The 27,174-nt window shown below is 45.8% G+C and overlaps 1 protein-coding gene across 2 annotated transcripts in view; it reads right to left on the minus strand.

Moving 5' to 3' along the window:
• Positions 1-249: 249 nt before the first annotated feature.
• The window catches only part of LOC143808727 (cytochrome P450 2K1-like), a 68,659-nt gene continuing 41,734 nt past the window's right edge, over positions 250-27,174 (minus strand). For both annotated transcript variants that reach the window (XM_077291668.1, XM_077291669.1), the window contains 3 exons: positions 23,542-23,726; positions 16,507-16,648; positions 250-663 (listed from right to left, as the gene is read on the minus strand). In XM_077291668.1, coding sequence (XP_077147783.1) covers positions 485-663; positions 16,507-16,648; positions 23,542-23,726 — 506 coding nt within the window. In that variant the 3' untranslated portion in view covers positions 250-484. The remainder of the gene's footprint in view (positions 664-16,506; positions 16,649-23,541; positions 23,727-27,174) is intronic.

Below are 27,174 nucleotides of genomic sequence, written 5' to 3' on the forward strand. Positions count from 1 at the left end.
ATACATAGAAAAAAAGACCTTGCAATTCTCAATGTCAGTACAATTACGCAGACACTAAACATGCCATTAATGATTAATAGCACATAATAGGGGGTGGCCCTTGCATAGATTTTTCATTGGGCTGTTAATATGGAGGAAATTGTAGCAGGAGCTGCTGGACAGGAAGTGAATTTCTGACTTCCGTTGTATTCTATTGGACGTTGCAGCTGAGCTCGAGTAACCCAATAAGAAATGCTGAAAAAAAAGCAATTAAGTTTCAGATCTTCCTTTAATGTATAAAATCAAAAAGGAACCTAGAAAAAAAAATTGGTCACAAGCAGAGTTTTGGTGTGCAGAAGTGAGCTCCAGTCTTGGTTCTCCAGTTGGGATGCAGCTTCCAGTCCTTGCATCCCTGGAAAACATTGGCTGGCAAGTACACACACTACAAACAATGCTAAACTGGAAAATCTCTTCATACTTTGACTTCTTTCTTATAGACTGGTGCTTAAGCACGAGATATAGCACAAGTAAAATGGGTCAAAGGAGATGTTGTGAACCCAAGAGCCGGGGTCAGGTCCAACTCCACTCCGAACCGAGGCTGAAATGTGAACTTCTGCAGCAATCTTGTAAAGAAGAGGAACAGCTCCATTTTAGCCAAGTTCTCCCCGGCACAATTTCTCTTCCCTGGAGAAACAACAAAAAAAAGTGGAAATCGGTCTCTCTATTACACTGATATATAGTACCCATACACAGTGGCATGTTAAAGTTTGGGCACCCTGGTAAAAAAATTACTGTTACTGTGAACAGTTAAATTGAAGATGAAATGATCTGTAAAAGGACTAAAGTTAAAGATGACAAATTTTGTTCACCATCATTGTTAGAAAAGGCCAGGTGATGCAAATTTCCCATGTTTATAAAAGCCCTGCCTCCTCTAACCTTTTGCCAAAAAAATGGGTTCCATGGGTTTTTCTAAGCAGCTGCCTAGCACTCTGAAAATGAAAATGGTGGAGGCCCACGAAGCAGGAGAAGGTTCTAAAAAGATAGCAAATCATTTTCATTTTTCAAGATGCCATTTCTTCAGTTAGAAATTTAATTAAGAAATGTCAGTTAACAGGAACAGTGAAGGTCAAGACAAGGTCTAGAAGACCAAGCAAATTTTCAGTGAGATCTGCTTGTACGATTGCTAGAGAGCCAAATCAGAACCCCTGCTTGACTGCAAAAGACCCCGAGAAATATGTGGCTGACTCAGGAGTTGTAATATATTGTTCTGCTTTTCAGAGACACCTGCACAAATATGGCCTTCATCAAAGTCATTTGAAGAAAACCTCTCCTGTGTCCTCACTATAAAATTCAGCATCAGAATTATGCAAAAGAACATAAGATGAGGTTAAAGTCGAAATCTTTGGCTACAATGATTAAAGGTTTGGATGGAGAAGAAAAGGGCACATCATATCAGGAAAAGAACATCTTCCCAACCATTAAGCATGGATCTGGATCAATCATGCTTTGAGGTGGTGTTGCAGCCAATGGCACGAGGAACATTTCATAGGTAGAGGGAGCAATGGATTCAATTGCATTTCAACAAATTCCTGATGACAATATAACACCATCTGTAAAAAAGCTAAAGCTGAAGAGTATGGCTTCTCCAAATCGATAAGGATTTAAACACACATCAAAATACAGAATAGACTGTATCAAAAGGCACAAACTGAAGGTACAACAATAGCCCCCACAGTCCCCTGATCTGAATAACATTGCAGCTAAGCCTCAAATTGTATGAAAGATGACCTAGGGATCTCACAGAACTGAAAAAAATTTCCAAGGAAGAATAGATGAAAATCCCTGAACAAGAATTGTAAGATTCTTGACTGGCTACAAAAAGTGTTTACAAGCAGTGATACTAGGTTTTAATCATGCAGGGTGCCCAAACTTTTACATCGGCCCAATTTTTTTTTTTTTTGTAATTTCTAAAATGTAAAAAAATTTAAAAAACATTATAATTATAATTCTACTATACTAAGGAAATGTGCCATATATAACTGTAGGCCTTTTAGATATCGTTTCATCTTCAATTTGCTTAACTGTTTACTATAACCGTACATTCGACCAGGGGTGCCCAAACGTTTACATGCTATATTAAATGACATTCCTCTCTTCCATATCTCTAAAACCGGGGAATTGTGCCTCACTTCTGAGCAAACACTATTGACTGGGAGCCATTGTGAATTTAGTTAAGACCCAGGCAAGATGACTGTGGAAGTTTGTTTGGATTCTATATTTGAGAGATTATTTTGCTTCTTACTGGTCAGTGGGTTTTTTCAATCACTTACTGAACATATTCATATCATAGATTGCCTATAACTTAAGTTTCTGAACCCTTGACTTCACATCAAGAGCTCGGGGGTGGTTGAACTCGAGCTATTATATTGTAATAAATCAAGGTCAAAGCAACCTCTGACTTCTCCCATTTATCCACCTTGATTTTGTGGTCAATAGTAACCTAGGCACCAAGGTTAAGCTTCTTTTTTTTTAGAAATAAAATTATATATATATATATATATATATATATATATATATATATATTAGCTGTTTCCAGCCAGCTAACGCTCAGCATGCTCATTGCTATCTAATTAACGCTGCTAGTGATTAAACTAAAGTAAATAATGACAACATTCAATAGCGCTTACGCAGGTAGTACATTAACTTAAAATGAAGTTAATAACAATAATAATAATTAAAAATCAGAATATTACTAGTACATTTTATTCAGTGTGTAAAATCAAAAGCAAACTGGATTCATGTGGTAATGTGTGGGGACAGAGCCTCGTGTGGTAATGTGTGGGGATGCAGCCTCATGTGGTAATGTGTGGGACGCAGCCTCGTGTGGTAATGTGTGGGGACGGAGCCTCGTGTGGTAATGTGTGGGGACAGAGCCTCATGTGGTAATGTGTGGGGATGCAGCCTCATGTGGTAATGTGTGGGGACAGAGCCTTGTGTGGTAATGTGTGGGGATGCAGCCTCCTGTGGTAATGTGTGGGGATGGAGCCTCGTGTGGTAATGTGTGGGGATGCAGCCTCATGTGGTAATGTGTGGGGACGGAGCCTCGTGTGGTAATGTGTGAGGACGGAGCCTCATGTGGTAATCTGTGGGGACGGAGCCTCGTGTGGTAATGTGTGGGGACGAAGCCTCGTGTTGAAATGAGTGGAGACACAGCTTCATGTGGTAATGTGTGGAGACGCAGCCTCGTGTGGTAATGTGTGAGGATGGAGCCTCATGTGGTAATGTGTTGGGACGGAGCCTCATCTGGTAATGTGGAGGGACGGAGCCTCTTGTGGTAATGTGTTGGGATGTAGACAGTGTGGTAATGTGTGAGGACAGAGCCTTGTGTGGTAATGTGTGAGGATGGAGCCTCGTGTGGTAATGTGTTGGGACGGAGCCTCGTCTGGTAATGTGGAGGGACGGAGCCTCTTGTGGTAATGTGTTGGGATGTAGACAGTGTGGTAATGTGGGGGGACAGAGCCTCGTGTGGTAATGTGTGGGGAAGGAGCCTCGTGTGGTAATGTGGGGGGACGGAGCCACATGTGGGGATGGAGCCTCATGTGGTAATGTGTGGGGAAGGAGCCTTGTGTGGTAATGTGTGGGGACGGAGCCTCATGTGGTAAAGTGGGGGGGCGGGATTATGTGTGTTAATGTGGTGGGGGGTCGGATCATTTGTGGTAATGTGGGGTGTGGGATTACGTGTGGTAATGTGGTGGGGGGCGGGATTACACTGTGTTCCAAATTATTATGCACAAAGAGTTTATGAGTGATAAGGTTAGAATTTTTTTGTTTGTCATTTAAGCTCATTGATGGTGATGTGTGTCAGGGCTCTTTATATCACTGAAAGCAATTGCAGATACCTGTGCAAATTAGTTTGGCAGGTGTGTCCAAATAAAGGCAAGACTACTTAAGAAGGCTGTTCCACATTATTAAGCAGCCTACATTTTTGGCCAAAATGGGAAAGAAAAAGGATGTGTTGGCTGCTGAGAAGCAACAAATTGTGGAGTATTTAGGTCAAGGCATGACTACAATCAACATTGCCAAGACACTTTATCGTGATCATCGCACAATCAAGAAGTATGTAGCTGATTCCCAGCACACACGTGTGCGTGTGCAGCGCCCCAGAGTTCTGGTCGTTGCAGTACTGTGGCTTCGCCGCTAAGGGGAGCCATGGTACGTTCGATGGCACCGAAGGAGTTCCTCCAATCAGGTATCACAGACACCAATATGTTTCACAGCTGGGCCTCCGGGGGGAGCTAAGGGTGCTATTCATTAGGCCACTCCCCACCATAGTGGGTAAACTGGGGGTCAGGCAGAAAGTTAGAAAAAACGCTGACGGGATTGAACGGAGCAACACCCTGTGGCAGGGGGTGTTGTGAAGGGAGAGACTGTAGGGTCTCTGCCAGGGGTGGGATCCTGGCAGAGGCTTGGCATTGAAAGAACGTAACGGGTCCGCGCAGGCTCCTGGAAGCGGCGGGACTCAAGGAAAGGACTAGAAGCGAGACAGATTGTGCTGAGTGAGAAACGAGATCAAGCAGAAGGAGAATACCAGCAGGGGTTGTGCTGAAAGAGGCAGCACCTTGCTGAGGCGCAATACCGGTGGCCGGAACGCCGAGGGAGTGGATTAGAATACAGCTTCAAGCCATACTCCAAACAGCGGCAGGACAGTCGGTCTCAGGCGGGCTGTCTACCACATATCACCTATGAAGTCTTGGGGGGCAATTGTGGGAGAGGGGCGTCTCTAGGGTCCCGGAAGAACTCCAGGCCTACCTGACAAACGGGTGCCATTCCAACCTGAATACAGGGAAGGGGTGGATTTCAGAGGAACATCAAATCGAGTTGTGAGGGAACTTAAGAAACAGACACAACCGTTGTGGGGTTACTTTCCGTAAGCACAGCAGGGAAGGACTACAACACATAGCGCTAGAAGGAAGGCACAGATTTCCACCTGAGAGGAGAACTCTGGAGGTGCCATTGGACCGGCCGGACTTGCGTAGCCTGGTGAACCGTGTTCTGGACTGAGGACTCAGAGATCTCCAGTAAAGAGGTAAAGAGACTGCAAACTGGTGTCCTCGTTATTTACCGCGACTTACACCCCACAACCGCACCGTTACATCGCTGCCATTACTACCACCTATTTCACCGGACGCCCCCCACTGACGGACAGGGCCACGGACCGGGTCTAGCCACCGTGACAACCCCGAGACTGAGAACCAGAGGCCCGGCTCCGGGTACCCCTCGGCCCTGCGGCGGTGCGGGGGCGCTCCACGTGCTGATAAGGAAAAATTGAGGACCCTTTCCAACAGGCAATTGCATAAGGTTAAAAGAGCAGCTGCAAAAATGCCTGGTCAGAGCAGCAGACAAGTTTTTGAAGCTGCTGGTGCCTCCAACGTCCCCAGAACAACAAGATGCAGGGTCCTTCAGAGGTGCGTAAGCCATCCTGTCGACCACCTCTATCCACTGCACACAAGCAGAAATGGCTCCAGTGGGCCAAACGATACATGAAGACTGACTTCCAAACTGTTTTGTTCACCGATGAGTGCCGTGCAATGCTCGATGGTCCAGATGGATGGAGTGGAGGATGGCTGGTTGATGGACACCCCATGAAAACACAGCTAAGGCGCCAACAAGGAGGAGGTGGAGTAATGTTTTGGACTGGAATCATGGGGAGAGAGATTGTCGGCCCCTTTATGATCCCTGAAGGGGTAAAGATGAACTCCATAATCTATGTGGAGTTTCTAAAAACACTTCCTGCCATGGTTCAAGAGGAAGAACCGTGCTTTCCGCAGCAAGATCATTTTCATGCATAATAATGCACCATCTCATGCTGCAAAAAACACATCTGCATCTCTGGCTGCTATGGGCATAAAAGAGGACAAACTTATGGTGTGGCCACCATCTTCCCCTGGCCTCAACCCCATTGAGAACCTCTGGAGCATCATCAAAAGGAGTGTCTATGATGGCGGGAGGCAGTTCACATCTAAGCAACAGCTCTGGGAGGGTATTCTGTCCACATGCAAAACAATTGAAGCAGAAACCATCCAAAAACTGACAAATTCAATGGACGAGAGAGTTCAGAAGCTTCTGGAGCGCCCCCACTGCCGCAGGGCCGAGGGGTACCCGGTACCGGGCCTCTGAGTCTCTGTTCTGGGGTTGTCACTGTGGCTAGGCCCGGTCCGTGGCCCTGCCTGTCAGGGAGACGTCCGGTGAGTGAGTGGTGAACGATGGTGTAGTTGTGAAATGCAGGTCGCGGTGAATAACGAGGACACCAGGTTGCAGTCTCTTTATCTCTTTACTGAAGGTTTTAGAGTCCTCAGTCCAGAACGCTGTCAACAGGGCTGTCAGAGACCGGCCGGTCCAAAGGCACATCAGGAGTTCTCTTTACAGGTGGGAATCAGTGTCTACCTTCTAGCGCTGTGTGTTGTAGTCCTTCCCTGCTGAGCTCCCGGGATAGTCCTCACAACTGATTCTGTCTGTCTCTGATGTTCGTTCTCTCCGTCCCCAGATGATATGGTAGGACGCACCCGTATGACGGGGTAGGCCTGGAGTTCTTCCGGGACTCTAGAGTCGCCCCTCTCCCACAGCTGCCTCCGTTGTCTGCTTAGGTGTTTAAGTGAGACAGCCAACCTATAATTGGCTGCCCTGCCGTGGTTTGCAGTAGTACTTAGAGTCTCTTACTTGCTTGGCATTCCGGCCTTTGACTGTTTGCACCTCAGAAGGATGTTGCCTCGGTCTAACAGCACGACTCCTTCTGGTCCTAATTCCTCTTTACTGTATTCCCGTTGTTCACTGGTTAGTTCTGCTCTTAGGAGTCTGTCAGGATCCCATCCCTGACAGGTCCTTTCACTAGCTCTTCCCAGTACTTCTCCCTGTCTTCCTGTCCAGCCCCCAGTTTTACCAGAGTGTGAGGAGTGGCCTACTAGATAGAACCACCCCCCCTGGTGGCTGGAGTGTGAAGTGTAGTGTGAGTGTTACCTGATCAGAGAAACTCCTTTAGTGCAATCAGACGTAACATCACTCCCCTTAGTGGCAGAGCGACATTACTGCAACGACCAGGACTCTGGGGTGCTGCACTCCCCCCCCGGTTAAATCCAGTACTCCCGGACTGGGAAAACAAGAACAACAATACATGTTAACAGAAAACACACAAAATTTTGAAATAGCGTAAACAATTAAACATAACAGTGCTTCCCTTTGTGGGAGGTGAGGACTCTTGAACGTTGCGAAAGTTAGGTCATGCACAGTTTATGACTCTCAGTTCAGTGGTTGAAACAGCGGGGACCCCAGGTAAACAAAGGGGCCCCCTTGTGAAAGTTTTTGAGCAATTCACTGTCCATTACTCTATTGTCCATTTTAAAACCTGTAACAAAAGATATACACACAAACATTTTCAACTGAATAGCAGCCCCCGCTAATACCTCCAAGTTTTGTAGCGGAGAGGAGTTTGATTTTGAGTGCTGCGTGTGGACCGTCGCAGCGCAGGGGTTGCTATTGGCCTAACAGGGCCCGCTATGCTTGCTACCGCTGGTGTAGTGTACTGTCTTCTAGCTACACTTCTAGTGAGTCTGGGTAGCACTGGCAGGCTGGAGCTCTCAGGGCTGCTGCTATCAACAGTGGGTACAGCAGATTCACTGATAGCAGAGGGAGGATTTGCCGGTTCAACGGTTGGCATGGCATCTTCAGGTAAGGCTTGTTGAGGTTGCGGGGCCAGATGATCTGGTACCACCATTGTTTCTGGTGGGTCCGGCTGTGGAAACATTAGAACAGGTACCACGATGGCCTGATTTATCTGAGTCCAGGACTGGGGGAAGTCACCAAGGACGGTATGGATCATCTTCTCCTTTTCCACCGGCAGGGAGATTCCTGGGGCCGTGTCCCTCTCTCTCAACTTATCGGGGCAGACCTTAAAGTGATCCCTGGATACCGCTGTCGAGGTCTCCCCTCTGTCCTTGCTGATGAGACAGACCTTCGTGTTGTCGAAGTCGGATGGCAGGATGGTATACGGTTCCGCTTCCCATTGGTCATCAAGCTTGTGTAGTCTCCTCTTTCGTTTAAGTACTTGCTCACCAGGTGACAGGGGAGTCGCAGGAGCGTGCTGGTTGTAGTCCCTTTCTTGTTTTTGCCTAGCCTGGGCGAGACTCCTTTCCACGCACTCCTGTACTTTGCGGTACCTTCGCTGCCTTTCTGCATCCCAATCTGCATCCAGTGAGGTATCTTCGGGGACTAGGACCCCCATGTCCAGATCAATGGGTAACTGGCTAGGTCTTCCCCTCATTAGGTACGCTGGAGTACAGTTGGTGGAATTTACTGGGATGTGATTGTAGATATCCACCAAGTCAGGCAACTTTGTCGGCCACAGGTTCCGTTCCTCCACGGGCAAGGTCTTCAATAAGTCGATCACCACCTGGTTCATCTTTTCGCACATCCCATTGGATTGAGGATGGTACGGCGTGGTTCGGATCTTCTTACACCCGTATAGCTGGCAGAACTCTTGGAACACTTCTGCTTCGAATGCTGGTCCCTGGTCGTTCAGTACCTTCTCCGGGTAGCCATGGGGCCTACAAAAGTACTGCTGGAAGGCCTTGGCGGCAGTCCTGGCCGTTAGATCCTTGACAGGTACAACCACCAAAAATCTGGAGTAGTGATCTACGATGGTAAGAGCGTAGATATAACCTGACCGGCTAGGTGTCAACTTCACATGATCCAGCGCGACCAGTTCGAGCGGCCGTTTGGTGATAATAGGCTGCAGGGGAGCCCGTTGGCTGCCACGGTCCTTCCTGCATAGGCTACATGGACCGCACTCCCGACACCACTTCTCAATGGTTCTCTTCATGCCAATCCAATAGAACCTCCCTCGGAGTAGCCTCTCTAGCTTCCTCCATCCGAAGTGTCCGGCTCCATCGTGGTAGGCTCCCAGAACCATGGGCGCATCTCGCCTTGGCACCACTATCTGCCACACCAATTCATGAGTACGTGGGTCGATGCTCCTCCTGCACAGCTTGCCATCATGGATAAACAGTTTGCTTCTCCCCTTCCACAGCTGTTGGGTTTCCTGTGGATCTTCTGGGCCGGGATGCAACCCTGCCTGCGTCAAGAGCTCTTTCACCCGACGGACCGCGGGGTCACCATCCTGAGTTTCTGCCCACCCGTGAAGGGGCAGGGGATTCAGCGTGGCATCCGGTTGGTGCTTGTGCCTGTTCTTTACATGATGAGAGTTCTGAGTGGCTTTGGGGTGATGGAATGCAGGCAGCTCCACCTCTTCAAGTGCCTCCGGGTCTTCTCCCGTTTCTGGCAAATTGGGCATTCGGGACAAGGCATCGGCATTAGCATTCTTGTGTCCTGCCCGATACTTGATGGTGAAATCGTAGTTGGACAGCCGGGCCATCCACCGCTGTTCCAAGGCCCCGAGTTTGGCAGTATCCAGATGCGTTAACGGGTTGTTGTCCGTGAAGACGGTGAATTTCGCGGAGGCCAGGTAGTGTTTGAACCTCTCTGTCACCGCCCAGATGATGGCAAGGAATTCCAGCTTAAAGGAACTGTAGTTGTCAGGGTTCCTTTCCGTGGGACGGAGTTTCCTGCTGGCGTAAGCGATCATCCTTTCTTTGCCGTTCTGAACCTGGGACAGCACGGCTCCTAATCCCACATTACTGGCATCTGTGTACAGCACAAACGGTTGGTCGTATTCGGGGTAAGCCAGTACCTCTTCTCCCGTCAGTGCCGACTTCAAACAGGTGAAGGATTCCTCCAGCTCCTCGTTCCAATCAAAGGGGGTGTTCCTCCCCTTGGTCTTCTTTGGTTGGCCCACCAACAGGTTTTGCAAGGGTGCGGCCTTCTTGGTGAAGTCCCTAATGAACCTCCGGTAATAGCCTATCAACCCGAGGAACTGCTGGACTTCGTGGAGGTCACTGGGCTTTTGCCAGTCTTTGATCACTGTGACCTTGTCGGGGTCTGGGGCCACCCCTTCAGCGCTGACCACATGGCCCAGGTACTGCACTTTAGGTTTCAGCAGATGACACTTGGACGTTTTCACCTTTAAGCCGAAGTTGGACAGGGCTTCAAACACCTCGGCCAGGTGCTTCAGATGGTCTTCGTAGGTCTTAGAGAAGACAATGACATCATCCAAATACAGCAGCACGGTTTCAAAGTTCATGTGTCCCAGGCAGCACTCCATCATCCTCTGGAACATCCCGGGAGCATTGCACAATCCGAAGGGCATGTAGTTGAACTCGCAGAGACCCATTGGGTCGTGAAGGCTGTCTTCTCTTTGTCCGCCTCCGCCACAGGAACCTGCCAGTACCTACTGGTGAGATCTAAGGTAGAGAAGTAGTTAGCAGATTTTAGGGCAGCCAGAGACTCCTCTATCCTGGGCAGTGGGTAAGCGTCTTTATGTGTAATGCGATTCAACTGTCTGTAATCAACACACATCCTCATTGTACCATCTTTCTTTTTGACAAGGACTAACGGAGCTGCCCATGGGCTACAGCTGTCTCTCACTACCCCAGCCTCCTTCATTTCCCGCAACATGTCCTTGGCACACTGGTAATGAGCTGGGGGTACAGGGCGATATCTCTCTTTTATGGGTCGGTGATCTCCCGTGGGGATATGATGTTGGATCCCCTTCACCCGCCCAAAATCTAAGGGGTGTTTGCTGAATACTTGCTCGTACTCGTGTACCACCCTGTAGGCCCCCTGTTTTTGATGGTATGGGGTAGAGTCAGTGCCCACATGCAATTCCCGACACCAGTCTTTCGAGTGCTTTGCAGAACCGTTGTCCTCCATCACGTTTGACGGGACCAAGGGCTCAGGTGTCTGTATCACATTATTATTAACAGTGAACAATTTGGCGAGTGTGGCATACTTGGTGAGGTGGACCTCTTCCTCCCCACAGTTGAGGACACGTACGGGCACTCTCCCATGGCGAACGTCGACCACCCCCCGGGCTGTCAGAATAGAAGGCCTATTGTCTGAATATATGGGTTCTACCAAGGCCTGGTAGTCCTTTCCCCTGAGACCTATGGCGGCCCGACACCAGATTAACATTTCACTCCTGGGGGGTATCGCGATGGGGTTTGAATCACTCACAGTGACACGACCAATCTCACCACCAGTCAGCTCTACCTGCTGTCTCTGCATCAGAGCTCTTATTTCCTTTTGCAGGGCACGTTGCTCACTGTGGCCAGTGGTTTCTGCCACCTGTTGCAACAAAACAATAACTTCTGCAAGACAATTTTCTATAACATTAGTACCAAGAGTCATCATGGGATTACATTCTCGACGATCAATATCAACAATCACAATCCCTTGGGCTTTCAGTTCCACCCGCCCCACCTTGATGGTGACCTCCTTATACCCCACTTGTGGCAACGGCTGACCATTACTGGCTATTATGGTGAAATCATCATCAGGGCCACGAGTAATATCGGTGTCCTCCCAGTACCGTTTATAAAGCACGTAAGGTATAGTCGTCACCTGAGAACCGGTGTCCAGCAAAGCGTTCAAGGGGATTCCATCAACCACTACAGGGAGAACTGGTCGTCCTCCAATATACTTGGTTGTCCAATGCTGCGGGCCTGACCATCCTACTCCTGGGGGTTGGCCCTTTGCCCCAGGGGTTGCTCGTTTATAGGACAGTACCTTGCAAGGTGGCCCACCTGGTGACAGCGGCGGCAGATGGGTCGTCCGTCCTGGTGGAAGCGATCGTCGTTCTGGCCTCTGGTCGGCGGAGTCCTCCTCTGTCGTATCCAAGGGACATCCTCTGTTCTGGAGGCTAACTGGATATTCTCCTTGGGGGCTTCCTGTAGGGACTGCACCGTCCGGGCCAGGGCCGCAACGCTCTTGGATAGCTCCTGCATCTGGAGGCGAAGTCCTTCAGGGGAGTCGTCCTCTAGGCTCTGGGCATCGGCCTCGGCGGCGACTGGGGCATCCGACGCCACCTCCTGGTGGTATGTGAGAGCGGGGCGCCGGGGAGGTGCTGCACGGCTGGGCGGGCGCTCCTGCAATGCCTGGATAGCCTTATCTTTGAATTGCGCAAAAGTCAAGTCTGGATTTTGCATGGCCAGGAAGTGCAATTGGCCCCGCTGGTGACTGCACAGGAGCCCCTCAATGAACCGCTCCTTCAGGAGTTTATCCTCATCCTGCATACTGCCGGGGTCACTCTGCTTAATGGCCGCATCGCCTCCTGGAGATTAAGGGCATAGTCCCGTAAGCTATCCTGCGGTCTCTGTTTGCATCCATAGAAAGTCAGTTTAATTTCTGTAGCAGTGCAAGTATCGAAGGTGGCTTTAAGCTTTGCAAAGATCTGCTGTGCAGTTCCCTTATCCTCGGCGGGCCAGGATTTCAATTCTCTCAGAGCCGCCCCAAAGAGTTGGCCGGTTATCATATGAACTTTCTGCGGCTCTGTCAGGGGATAGAACTCGAGCAGGCTGCAGATCCCTTCTTTAAAGTCAGTGAATGTATGCGACTCCCCAGAGTATCGTGGGAGCCAGGCCGCTCCGGGCAGGTACGGCATAGAGAAGGGCATTATGGCCTTTGTGTTAGCGGCAGCGTCCGACTGACTGAGGGGGGTAGCGGGTTCTGCGGCAACCAGTGATTGTATTAGGGCCGCGGCTTCGCCCGACGCGGGGACTGGAGGTGCCCCTGCGTCCGCGGCTGCGACCGCCACCTCATCTCCTCCCGAATCGGACATGGTTGTCCCTTCCTCCCACTAACCTGCTGGAGGTCGGAGTTCCTCTTCCGGGATTGGCACTGTGCCGCGCTTTCTTGTTCCGCGCTTCTTTTGGCCGGTACCGCCCACGAAGCTGAGGCTCCTCCCTCCGCTCGCGGCAATGGCGAATCGTGGCGGGAACTCTTGGCGGCAATTGGCAACACACAGTCTTTGCAGTAAAGCACAGTCCAAGCACAATAAATCACAGTTCCAAGGCACACATGACCTGATTCTTCAGGCTTAAGTAGATCCTGTTCGTGACGCCAAAATGGAGCGCCCCCACTGCCGCAGGGCCGAGGGGTACCCAGTACCGGGCCTCTGAGTCTCTGTTCTGGGGTTGTCACGGTGGCTAGGCCCAGTCCGTGGCCCTGCCTGTCAGGGAGACGTCCGGTGAGTGAGTGGTGAACGATGGTGTAGTTGTGAAGTGCAGGTCGCGGTGAATAACGAGGACACCAGGTTGCAGTCTCTTTACCTCTTTACTGAAGGTTTTAGAGTCCTCAGTCCAGAGCGCTGTCAACAGGGCTGTCAGAGACCGGCCGGTCCAAAGGCACATCAGGAGTTCTCTTTACAGGTGGGAATCAGTGTCTACCTTCTAGCGCTGTGTGTTGTAGTCCTTCCCTGCTGAGCTCCCGGGATAGTCCTCACAACTAATTCTGTCTGTCTCTGATGTTCGTTCTCTCCGTCCCCCAGATGATATGGTAGGACGCACCCGTATGACGGGGTAGGCCTGGAGTTCTTCCGGGACTCTAGAGTCGCCCCTCTCCCACAGCTGCCTCCGTTGTCTGCTTAGGTGTTTAAGTGAGACAGCCAACCTATAATTGGCTGCCCTGCCGTGGTTTGCAGTAGTACTTAGAGTCTCTTACTTGCTCGGCGTTCCGGCCTTTGACTGTTTGCACCTCAGAAGGATGTTGCCTCGGTCTAACAGCACGACTCCTTCTGGTCCTAATTCCTCTTTACTGTATTCCCGTTGTTCACTGGTTAGTTCTGCTCTTAGGAGTCTGTCAGGATCCCATCCCTGACAGGTCCTTTCACTAGGTCTTCCCAGTACTTCTCCCCGTCTTCCTGTCCAGCCCCCAGTTTTACCAGAGTGTGAGGAGTGGCCTACTAGATAGAACCACCCCCCCTGGTGGCCGGAGTGTGAAGTGTAGTGTGAGTGTTACCTGATCAGAGAAACTCCTTTAGTGCAATCAGACGTAACATCACTCCCCTTAGTGGCAGAGCGACATTACTGCAACGACCAGGACTCTGGGGCGCTGCACTTCTTTCGAACAAGGGGTCCTATGTGCAAATGTAACATCACCTAGAATAAAGTTTTCACTTGAAAACTGTTTGATTTCATTTTGTAATAAGCTGATAATGCTTATAACTTCACAATTGACCATTTTTTTGTTCAAAATAAAATAAAAAAGGTTGAAAACTCTGCTGTGCATAATAATTTGGAACATGCATTTTGAGTGTTTATTTTTTTTTTAAAGATACTGTTTTCATAGGCAGTTTGTTCCAAAACATTGCAATTATACTAGAATAGTAGATGACTGGAAAATAACAATGACTGCAATTAAGATAGGTAATTTAGAGAAAATATGAGGAAATATTATTTGCATAATAATTTGGAACGCAGTGTATGTGTGGTAATGTGGTGGGATGGGATTATGTGTGGTAATGTGGTGGGGGAGCGGAAATATGTGTGGTGATGTGGTGGGGGGGCGGGATTGTGTGTGGTGATGTGGTGGGGGGGCAAGATTGTGTGTGGTGATGTGGTGGGGGGCGGGATTGTGTGCGGTAATGTGGTGGGGGAGCGGGATTGTGTGCGGTAATGTGGGGGGGTGGGATTGTGTGTGGTAATATGGTGGGGGCAGGATTATGTGTGGTAATGTGGTGGGGGCGGGATTGTGTGTGGTAATGTGGTGGGGGGGCGGGATTATGTGTGGTAATGTGGTGGGAGGCGGGATTATGTGTGTAATGTGGCGGGGGGCGGGATTATGTGTGGTAATGTGGTGGGGACGGGATTATGTGTGGTGATGGGGTGGGGGGTGGACTTACTGTGTAGGGGGCAGGATTATGTGTAGTAAAGTGGTGGGGGGTGCGGGATTGTGTGTGGTGATGTGCTGGAGGGGCGGGATTGTGTGTGATAATGTGGTGGGGGGCCGGATTATGTGTGGTAATGTGGTGGGGATGGGATTATGTGTGGTGATGTGCTGGAGGTGTGGGATTATGTGTGGTAATGTGGTGGGGGCATGGTTGTGTGTTGTAATGTGGTGGGGGGTGGGATTGTTGGTGGTAATGTGGTGGGTGGCTGGATTGTGTGTGGTAATGTGGTGGGGGGCGGGATTATGTGTGGTGATGTGGTGCAGATTGTGTGTGATGATGTGGTGGGGGGCGAGATTATGTGTGGTAATGTGGTGGGGGGCGAGATTATGTGTGGTAATGTAGTGGGGGGCGGGATTGTGTTTGGTAATGTGGTGGGGGGCGGGATTGTGTGTGGTAATATGGTGGGGGCAGGATTATGTGTGGTAATGTGGTGAGGGGGCGGGATTGTGTGGTAATGTGGTGGGGGCGGGATTGTGTGCGGTAATGTGGTGGGGGGCGGGATTGTGTGCGGTAACGTGGTGGGGGGGGCGGGATTGTGTGCGGTAATGTGGTGGGGGGCAGGATTGTTTGTAGTAATGTGGTGGGGGCGGGATTGTGTGTGGTAATGTGGTGGAGGGGCGGGATTGTGTGCAGTAATGTGGTGGGGGGCGGGATTGTGTCTGGTAATGTGGTGGGGGGCGGGATTGTGTGTGGTAATGTGGGGGGGCGGATTGTGTGAGGTAATGATGTGGGAGCACAATTGTGTGTGGTAATGTGGTGGGGGGTGGGATTGTGTGTGGTAATGTGGTGGGGGGGCGTGATTGTGTGGTAATGTGGTGGGGGGGCGGGATTGTGTGTGGTAATTTGGTGGGGGTCGGGATTATGTGTGGTGATGTGGTGCGGATTGTGTGTGATGATGTGTTGGGGGTGCGGGATTATGTGTGGTGGGGGTGCGGGATTGTGTGTGGTAATGTGGGGGGCGGGATTATGTGTGGTAATATGGTGGGGGCAGGATTATGTGTGGTAATATGGTGGGGGGAGTAAATGTGTGTGGTAATTTGGTGGGGGGCGGAATTGTGTGTGGTAATGTGGTGGGGGGCAGGATTGTGTGTGGTAATGTGGGGGGCGGGATTGTGTGTGGTAATGTGGAGGGGCGGGATTGTGTGTGGTAATGTGGTGGGGGGTCGGGATTGTGTGTAATAATGGGGTGGGGGCGGGATTATGTGTGGTGATGTGTGGGGGTGCGAGTAATCACGATGCTATATATATATATATATATATATATATATATATATATATATATATATATATATATATATATATATATATATATATATACACATACATATATATGTAAATATATTTTGTGGAGTTTTCTAAAATTTATTCATCGTGCCTTTACAGTGCTTTTGGTGCGGTATAAATGGCGTGACGCAGTAATTTTAGGCAATAAGTCAGTATTCAAAGAATATAAATATAAAAAAATACATAGATATTTTTATTTATTACACACTCCCAAAAGAAATGCATACCAGCCTGGAATACTGCTCATTTTTTATTTTTTTTTTTATTTATAAAAGGTGCAATACTCATCCTTACATTACTACCAGTAATCAAATTATATTGACCTAATCCACCCTGCATAGATGGACACGCTGTAGACTGTATGTACTAAAGCTTCTCAGCCATTTCAATGGAATATTGTATCAAATTACCTGCAGAAAATGGCAAAAATGCTTCTTTCTTAACAAAATTCCCTTTGGAGTCAAGAAAATGTCCCGGATAAAAATCATTTGGCTTCTCAAAGTGGGCCTCATCTCGAAGGACGGATGTCAGTAGGGGCATAACGTATGTGCCCTGCAAAAAGAAGACACATCAACATTGTAACCTCCTACATATGGCTAAAGGAAAAAAAAAAAAAAAAGAAAAAATTAAGGACTTATATAATCAAAATTATTCACTTTCTTCAGTCTAAAATAAGTTTAATAATTTTAATCAACTTTGTTTGCAATAAAACCAAATACAATTACTTCAACAAAACACAATCATCATAAAATGTCATTTTTACTTACTACTGTAGTTTCAGAATAATCCAATGAGCATCTATAGTTCTTATTATTAATCCTATGCAAAAATGTGTACAAAAGCATGAAAGGGTCTTTTTTTATTAAAAAGTAATGAAAGTAGAATTCCTCTGGCTGGTATGACCTGCTGCAAACAGGATATATAGCCAGACGTCAGATTCTGGCCATAGTCCTGGGGATTTCTAGCCCATTTCGGTCACTAATTGTCTTGCATTTTCGTACTGCAACATTTTCAAATCCCATATGAAATTTTCTATGGATTTCAGGAGAGGCAGCTGTGACAGTCACTCCAGAATGTTCCTGGACTTCTGAAACCAAGCGTTGGTGGACTATGAATTATAGGGACACTTATTTTAAAGGGCATCATGTTTGGATAAGCAGCAGAGAATGAGAGAATGAAAGTTTGGAGAGACGAGCTGTGGATGTTAAAAGACATATAACCCAAACAGGTACATACTGTATATTAACGTGATTAGAACAACTTTAATTAGAGATAATGTCACCTATAAGATACCTGGATGTATGGTAAATGTTTATTTGTGACACTGACTGTCCATTCAGTACAGGGATTCCTGAATGGTCAGCAATTTGATGATGGCTGGTTACAATGCCTTGTATCGCCTTACCATCATTACATACATACCAATATTGTGGAGGCTGACATCACATTGCAATTGATTGCTGTACTAAACTTGATGCTGTGTTTATGCACTGAAGGTGGTTCTGGTGCTGTATTTATGTACTGATGGCATTTAGGTGATGCATTAATACAAATCTATAATTTGCTCCTAAAAATCAAGGTAAATAACAGAAATCCTCAAATAAAATATTGTTTACAAAAAATATATTCAATAAAAAATATATACTGTAATTACACAAGGCTTAATAAGGGAACTCCATACATAATCAAACTACAATAACTTGATCAAAATAATCAATATTGTAAGCATAACAAATAACCTTATTTTCAAAGATGACCGCACCAAACACGGAACTTCTACTAGAATATATTACTGGAAAAGGACCCATACCTATCAAAAGCCAGGATCAATGGATCAGGGACAGACCAAACTGCACAGTACCTCGACACGTATTTTGTGTACAGCTTCAAAATATATGCTGATGGTGATTCTGGTGTCACCCCCAAAATGGAAGTTGAGCTAAGCCCACCGGCATCATGGGCTTATCTACAGCATTCTGGAATGCTGTAAATAAGCCCTCGATATATCCTGAAAGATACATCTTAAAAGAGGAGAAAAAGAGATTATGTTATGCTCACCCAGTGCCGTTCCCGCTGTGGTCAGGCCTCTCTGACCTTTCCCGGTGCCTGCACACTGCAGTACTTTGCTCTGCTCTCAACAGGGCAGACAAAGTACGCCTGCGCCGGAGCTGCAGCGTGAAGACAAGAAGAGGACGTGATTGTAAGAGGATGGGAGGCGCCGGACCGTGACGCCCATCGAATCGGACCGCCCCCCCAGGTGAGTATAATCTAACCTCTTTTCTCATCTTTCAGGTTACATCGGGGGCTTATCTACAGCATTCCAGAATGCTGTAAATAAGCCACTGATGATGGTGGGCTTAGTTCAACTTCCATTTTGGGGGTGACAGGTTCCCTTTATGATACTGATGGTGGTTGTGGCAATACTTTAACACCTTAACGACAGCCAGTATGCAATTTATAGGTGGCAGTTAAGGGTACTTGTTCCTCAGCGCTACTTTTTAACAGCACTAAGGAATAATGCCCCCCAGCATCGGAAAATCAGGGGTAGCTGAGACCCTGGAGAACATGATCAGGGTCAGTTTTTACAGGCCCCTGTCATATGATGACTGTTATTCATCAAAAAACAGCGATCACAAAAAATGTCTGATTTAAAATTAATTTCTCTCTCCTCTGATATGATCCAACATATCAGAAAAGAAGAGAAATTGTGTCCCCTGATTCCCCCTCATAACTCCGCCATCCCCGAGCCCTCCTGCTCTATCCCCTGCCCTCTGCATCATCTTCCCTGGAAAAACAGATCTGCCAGCCGTTACCCATCAACAATAGGGAATTTTTCCTATTGATGCATTTTGATCAATGTGATAGATCCCATCAGTGATCAAACTAAAAAAAAATATAGATCAAATCCCCTTTTGTTAGATAAAATGTATAAAATAAAAAAATTGCAATTGGAAAGGTTGAAAGGTTGAACTTGATGGACCTAGTTAACTATGTAACTATATAATTTTTTCCTTTCTTTGCAGTCACGTTGGGGATGGGTGTTAGGATTGGAGCTAGAATTGGGGGGGTTTCAAATGTAAAAAAAATAAATAAAAATAAGATGACGATATGATAGTGCGGAGTGCAAATTCCCGCTACTCAAGTTTGCATCAGGTGCTTGGGTATGCATGGATTAGTGTGGATCCCCGCGTGTTTTTTGTGTCTAACAGCCTCAAATCATGCAGGGTAGCGAGTTGAGCATGTCACTCGAGCACCCGTCATATTCAATGCATACCCGACATTCGATGCAAACTGGAATAGTGAGCATTTGCGCTCAACACTAATTACGACATATTCAATATTATAATCTAATGTTAGCAAATTCTGTGTCATATCTGTGGGTTCGAAATGCTCACTATACCGCCTGGATATAATCCTTGAGGGGTTTGGATTTCAAAATGGTATCACTTGGGGAAGGGGTCTTTCCACTAATTAGAAACATCAGAGGCTTGCCAAATGCGACACTGCATCCACTCTCGATTCTAGCCAGTTTTGCGTTCAAAAAGTCAGTACTCCTTCCCTTTCCGAGCCCTGCCATGCGCCCGAAAAGTAGATTTCCCCCACATGTTGAATATCGATGTACTAAGGAGAAATTGCACAACAAATTTTGTGGTCTATTTTCTCTTCTACCCTTGTGAAGATAAAAAAAGTTTGGGTCTAAAATATATTTTCTGTGAAAAAAAGTTGAAATGTTAATTTTTTCCCCTCCCACATTAGGTGCCTCACGAGAAATGAAGTAAAGGGTTAAACTTCTTGAATGTGGTTTTGAGCACCTTGAGGGGTACAGTTTTTAGAATGGTGTCACTGGTATTTTCTATCATATAGACCCCTCAAAGTCACTTCAAATGTGATGTGGTCCCAAAACAAATGGTTTTGTAAATTTTGTTAGAAAAATTAGAAATTGCTTATCAACTTACAATCTTTATAACTTCCTAACAAAAAAATTGTGCTTCCAAAATTGTGCTGATGTAAAATAGACATTAGGGAAATGTTATTCATTAAATATTTTGTGTGACATACTGTATCTCTTTGGTTTAAGGGCACAAAAATGAAACATTGGAAAATGTCAAAATTTCTGCCAAATTTCTTTTTTTTTCCTAAACGCGAGTTATATTGAATAATTGTTACCACTATCTTGAAGAGCAATAGGTCACGAAAAAAAAAATCCTCCTAATCAGTAGAATATAGTCAAGTGTTACAGTGTTATCACAAAGTGACATTGGTCAAAATTGTAAAATTTCCCTTGCCTTGGTCATTAAGGTCAAAATTATCTCGGTCACTAAGGTGTTAATATTCTGATGGTAGTTCTGGTGATGTATTAATATACTGTTGATGTTTTTAAGCCACCTTAGGGAACTTAATTATAGCCTCAAAAAACCACAGCCATACTTCACTGAAAGCATCACCAAGTCCTTGCCACGCTTCAGTGTAAGATTCACTGAGCTACCACTGTAAGATCATAGAGCCACCACCATGCTTCACTGTAGGCATCAATGAGCCATTGTTATGCTTTACTGTAGAAAGAGTTCCCTGTTCAGTGTATGCTTTATGCTGTCTCCTCAATGTTCCTGTTTTGTTTCAAATCTGTTTTGTTCTGTTTTGTTCCTAATCTTCTTTTTCCTCACTTCTATGATTTTGAGCATATTGGAGTCAACTTTTCTCTTGCTTTTTGTTCACTATAAATGAAGTTTTAACGTTTGGACATGGTGACGTTCAGTGTTGTTATAAGCTTTATTGTGCAGAGTGAAACCTCAGCATCTGCTGCGTTCAAATCTCACTGCTGGTCTTCAACCCAATAAAGAAAATCTTTTGTTGAATTTAATGAAGGCAGCACAAATATCAAGAATATTAGTGACCTATAGACCACTGCCCATGAAGAAAAGCCCACATTCCTCAGGAAAGCTGCCAGAATCTGTTGTTTGGCTCTGTATCACATCTCCTGCAAATCATAATAGCCAAAAGCCTTTTACTTAGGGCAAAAGATGCTAGTTATGAGGTGGAATGAATAAATCTAAGACTTTAGTAGTCAGTAAAACTGTTTTTGATATTCACCTGTCCCCGTTCCACCGCCTGGCTCTGTCTTCCTTGTCCTCTGGTTGTGACATTTAGGTCACAGGGCGCGATGACGTGGTTAGTGCACGCCCTCTGCCTGAACAGTCACTGCAGAGACCCGGAAGGCACAGTGGCACGTGGCGGTGGAACGGGGACAGGTGAATATCGCAAGTGCTGGTGGCCGGAGCCAGCGGTGACTCCGGCACCTGGCCCCATAGCGTGTCGGTGTTCCCTCCTGCTCAGACCCCCAGCGACGAAAGGTGAGTATGTTTTTTTGTTTTTTTTGTTTTTTTTTAAATTGCAGCAGCAGCATATGGGGCATAATATTCTATGGAGCATCTTTTGGGGTCATCAACCTTTGTGTGCCATTATATGGGGCATAATATTCTATGGAGCATCGAATGGGGCCATCAACATTTGTGCAGCATTACATGGGGCATAATATTCTGTGGAGCATCTTATGGGGCCATCAACCTTTGTGCAGATTTAAATGGGGCATAATATTCTATGAAGCATCTTATGGGGCCATCACCCTTTGTGCAGCATTAAATGGGGCATAATATTCTATGGAGCATCTTATGGGGCCATCATTAACCTTTTATTCAGCATTATATGGGGCATATTTTAATATGGAGCATCTTATGGGGCCCCTCATGAACTGTATGGAGCATTATATGGGGCTCCTGATTCAGTATGGATATTCAAAAGCACAACCTACTGATGTCTCAATCAATTTTACTTTCATTGGTATCTATTTTTACTTTTGACATTAACCGGTAGCTGCTGCATTTCCCACCCTAGGCTTATACTCGAGTCAATAAGTTTTCCCAGTTTTTTGGTGGTAAAATTAGGGGTCTCAACTTATACTCTGGTTGACTTATACTCGAGTATTTACGGTAACTAGGGTTGAGCGAAACTGATCGGACAAATTCAAAAGTCTCCAACTTTTGGCAAAGTCGGGTTTCATGAAACCCGACCCGATCCTAGTGTGGGATCGGCTATGTGGTCGGCGATCTTCGCGCCAAAGTCGCATTTTGTATGACGCGTTTAGCGCCATTTTTTCAGCCAATGAAGGAGTGTGGGCAGCGTGATGACATAGGTGTCAGGGGCGTGCACGCCTATCGCCATCTTATCGCTTATGCTGCGATTTGCAATGTGAACACCAGCTTTGCTGTTCAGGGATGGAGGAGGAGGAGGAGGAGGAGGAGGAGGAGGAGGAGGAGGAGGAGGAGGAGGAGGAGGAGGAGGAGGAGGAGGAGGAATTTTTGCCATTGACTTGCATTGGGTTTCATGTTTCGGTCGATCCCCGACTCTTTGCGATAATCGGCCGATTTCACTCGACTCGACTTTTAAGAAAGTCGGGTTTCGCAAAACCCGACTCGATCTTAAAAAAGTAAAAGTCGCTCAACCCTAACGGTAACTATTTTTATAAAACTATGGAACGGTTTTTAATTTCATTGTTTCCTTAGAAAACACAAATATATGTAAGAATTGTGTAAGAAAAGGAATTTCCAGCTACCTTGAGACCTGTTTGCTATTTTATATTGGTCCCTAAATGTCAACTGAGAAGTGACTGCACTTGCATGCAGCCAAGTCTATTGAATTCTTACACATCCCTTTCCACAACTTGTAGGTGGGCCATGTATATGGATACACCTAAATAAAATGGGAATGGTTGGGATATCAACTTCCTGTTAGTGGAACATTAGTATATGGGAGTGGGAAAACTTTTCAAGATGGGTGGTGACCATGGCGACCATTTTGTAGTCTGCCATTTTGGATCCAATTTTATAAATGGCCCACCCAGGTGTATCCATATAAATGGCCCACCCTGTAGATTTTAAATGCAGAAGACAATATGCAAGTTGCAATGCGAGAACGGTGATGGCGATATTGTTTTGGCATGGGGTGAGGATTCCAGAGATTCCACCTGCAACTTTCAAGCTCTTCTGGCATGGTCTATGAATGTGGCATACATTTTATGTTTGGTGAGACCTCAAAAAGACTACAGAAGTAACAAAAATATATACTTATTTCTTGTACACAGGTGTCCTCTATCTTTTCTCTTGACATTACATATACCAAGAGAAAAGGTATAATATAGTGAAGTTAAAAAAAAAACAACTCATGACACTATGATACTCGGTCAGGAAATGTTGATATTGAATGTGTAGGTGTGGCCACCCAGTGGTTGTGATTTATATTACATCCTCTTGAGGATTTTTCTAGCATATTGTGGTGACAAACTAAATTTGCCTGATGATGAGAAATTGAAGTCTATAACGAAATTCGAAGAAAGAAAAGTAACATTTGTACATCAAACTATTTATCACTTTTTAAAAAAAATTTCTTACTTTTGGTATAAAATATCCTTTGAATGTGACATCCTGGGCAGTGGCGTGTGGAACATTAGTTGGAATGATGTTGGCAAATCTTTGGACCTCATGAATGACGGCGTCTGTGTAGGGCATTAACCGCCGGTGCTCCGATTGAGGTACAGATGATCCAATAACTTTTTCTATTTCATTTTGAACATTTTCTGAAAATAAATGCCTGTTTGGTTGAACATTCTCAATATCAAAAATAGAATTAGTCAGATTCATCATTGTTTCTCAAGAAAATTGATTTGCAGAAAAGTAGTCCAAAGCCTAAAATTGCCCTGATAAGATGTGTATGACACAATTATATCTTCCTCACTTCTGTGCTGTCACTTGGTTTCTCTTTTTATCTCTTTGGCAAAGCTGTGATGTCTTTCTCACTATCCAGATTCACCTCAAAATGGCAGCTACATTCCCTTCCTCTGCTTTTATAAAGGCTATGAGAGTCGCTCCTGATTGGATGCTCTACACTATGTCATAGCAGCAAGACATTATGGGCAAATCTGCTTGGCTGTGCATGAGGTCTTTTAATCTTTCTCTGATACAATGTATAAAGTGGGAAATTCACTTGATTCAGCAAATTCAAAAGCACCCACATATTCAATTTGCATTCATTAATTCATTCATCTTTGTCTATATCATATCTTTTAAATCAGTCAAAAATCCAAGTTTGCAATTAGTCTCACTTTTCCTTAAGAAATTAGTTTTTTTCTTTAATAATCCTACATTGTCCACTTTGTAATTTTTTGTTGAAATCTCTTTTTTTTATTTTATATTATTTTTTCTTTACACAACAACATCTGTATCTAAGAAAATTAAGAAATAATAAAAATTACTCTGACTTATATGGGGTATTGTACTTGTCATGCTCTGTGATAATTGCAGGGAGATGGAGGATGGAGGAAAAGGTGGTCAATCGTGTTTTATGTGTTCTTTGTTTGCAGCTGTAATAACTTAGGGGTGTAATAAGTAACTATGGGGCTTCCTACCATCAGTATATGAAAGGTTTATTATTTTGTTCTACAATATTGTTTCTTTCATGCCATTCTTTGCTTTCTAATTGATCGGCATTGATTTCCTCTCCTTTTTTCCTTGCATCATCATGTCAGGTACATGGATGTTCGTGTTTATTTGTAATACTACCTGGGCATCTATTCAGTACTGGGAATTTGTAAAAGTCTACAGTCTAATGATGCCTGGTAACAATAACTCCTTGTTTCCCTTTAACTTTATTAAGAACATACTAGGAGTTGTAAAATCATGTAAAACCAATGTATATTGTATTAGAGGGAGCTGTGGGGGAGTTGAAATTGATCACTGTATTAAGGCTAGTGCTGTATTCATGTACTGATGGCGGTTCTGCTGCTGAAGTCCTTTGCTGATGCTGGCTTGGGTTCTGTATTCATGTACTGATGGTCAACCTAGTGCTGTATTCATTTATTGATGATGGGTATGACTAGAGTTGAGCAAATTTGATCTGGTCCCTGCTTATTAATAAGCTGCAGAGGAAACCCAGATACTTGGAGCGCACTGGCTGATCAGCTGTCGGGCGCCGCAGCTGCTTGTGTTGCAGCTGTATCACTGTCACAGCACATACATGGTGAGTCTGTGTGTTGGCTTGCCGAATAAGCAGTAATTGAACCAAATTCACTGAACTCTAGTTATGACTACCATCATACTTCACTATAGTATCACTTCACAACTGCCATACTTCAGTGTAGGCATTACCCAAATCATTGGTACAGATGCATCTACCCTTACCTTTGATTGAATTTAAATATAAAAGTTATCACAAAAAAACCCAATACTTTATTGCAAAATGCTAGCAAAATTATTTAAGTCTGCCATTCACATTAAAGCCACCAGGATGTCTCTTACTGTACAGGCACATATAACACATATATACTGTCATGCCAGTGGCTTGCATGGCTTGTAAGTTGTCCTGCTCACTGCTTGCACCACTCTGCTCCCCCCAGTGTCAGATCATCTAGTAGAGCAGCTTTGTGCAAACCTTACAGCTCTGCTACATCATCTTGTTGTCCAGGCAGTGTCCTCGAGTTGGGCCTGGTGTCTACCCTAATGTCCCATGCCTATCCCCACTATCAGAGGCTCTAGTGAAGACCAGATAGTCACTTAGTTATGCCCCTGCAGGGAAAGCACGGCCAGCGCAGTCGTCAAGCTTCTGCCCACTCCCGTCCTCACTCCCCTGGCCAACATGCTTTTTTACTACAAATAAAGAGCAGAATTTCTGCAAAAGACCAATGAGCGCCATCTGCTTTTCTTTGTAGGGTTTATGACACTGATTTCCTGGACTAGCACCCGGGGTCATAAGGCTAAGCAGCACAGGAATCAGCAGCACTGGCGGTGCCATCCGTATTTTTGCCTTATAGCCCAGTGGATAGATATATATATATATATATACACGCACACACACATATACACACACACACACTGCTCAAAACAAAGTAAAAGGGAACACTAATAGCACATCCTATATCTGAATGAATGAAATGTTCTCAGTGAATGCTTTGTTCTGTACAAAGTTGAATGCGCTGACAACAAAATCACACAAAAATCAACAATGGAAATCAAATTTATTAACCAGTGGAGGCCTGGATTTGGAATGATACTCAAAATCAAAGTGGAAAATCAAATTACAGGCTGATCCAACTTCAGTGGAAATGGCTCAAAACAAGGAAATGATGCTCAATAGTGTGTGTTTGGCCTACACGTGCCTGTGTGACCTCCCTACAACACCTGGGCATGCTCCTGATGAGGCGGTGGCTAGTCTCCTGAGGGATCTCCTCCCAGACCTGGACTAAAGCATCCGCCAACTCCTGGACAGTCTGTGGTGCAACATGACGTTGGTGGATGGTGAGAGACATGATGTCCCAGATGTGTTCAATTGGTTTTGGGTCTGGGGAACGGGCGGGCCAGTCGATAGCTTCAATGCCTTCATATTGCAGGAACTGCTGACGTACTCCAGCCACATGAGGTCTGGCACTGTCCTGCATTAGGAGGAACCCACAAGAAAATGGCGGATAGTCACAAGCTAAACAGATTCTAACAGCTCCTCCTGTTCCTCCTTGCACAAAGGCTGAGGTAGCGGTCCTGCTGCTGGGTTGTTGCCCTCCTACAGATCTCTCCTCGTCTCCTGGTGTACTGGCCTGTCTCCTGGTAGCGCCTCCACCCTCTAGACATTATGCAAGCCAATTTGCCACGGCTCGCATTGATGTGCCATTCTGGAAAAGCTGAACTACCTGAGCCACTTGTGTGGGTTGTAGAGTTCATCTCATGCTACCATGAGTGTGAAAGCACAGCCAACATTCGAAAGTGACCAAAACATCAGCCAGAAAGCATTGGTACTGAGATATGGTCTGTGGTGCCCACCTGCAGAACCACTCCTTTATTGAGGGTGTCTTGATAATTGCCAATAATTTTCATCTGTTGTCTATTCCATTTGCACAACAGAATGTGAAATTGATTGTCAAAAAGTGTTGCTACCTAAGTGAACAGTTTGATTTCACAGACGTTTGATTTACTTAAGCTATATTCTGTTGATTAAGTGTACCCTTTATTTGTTTGAGCAGGGTGTGTATATATATATAT

This window comes from Ranitomeya variabilis, chromosome 2, assembly GCF_051348905.1.
Source record: "Ranitomeya variabilis isolate aRanVar5 chromosome 2, aRanVar5.hap1, whole genome shotgun sequence".
Lineage (NCBI taxonomy): Eukaryota > Metazoa > Chordata > Amphibia > Anura > Dendrobatidae > Ranitomeya > Ranitomeya variabilis.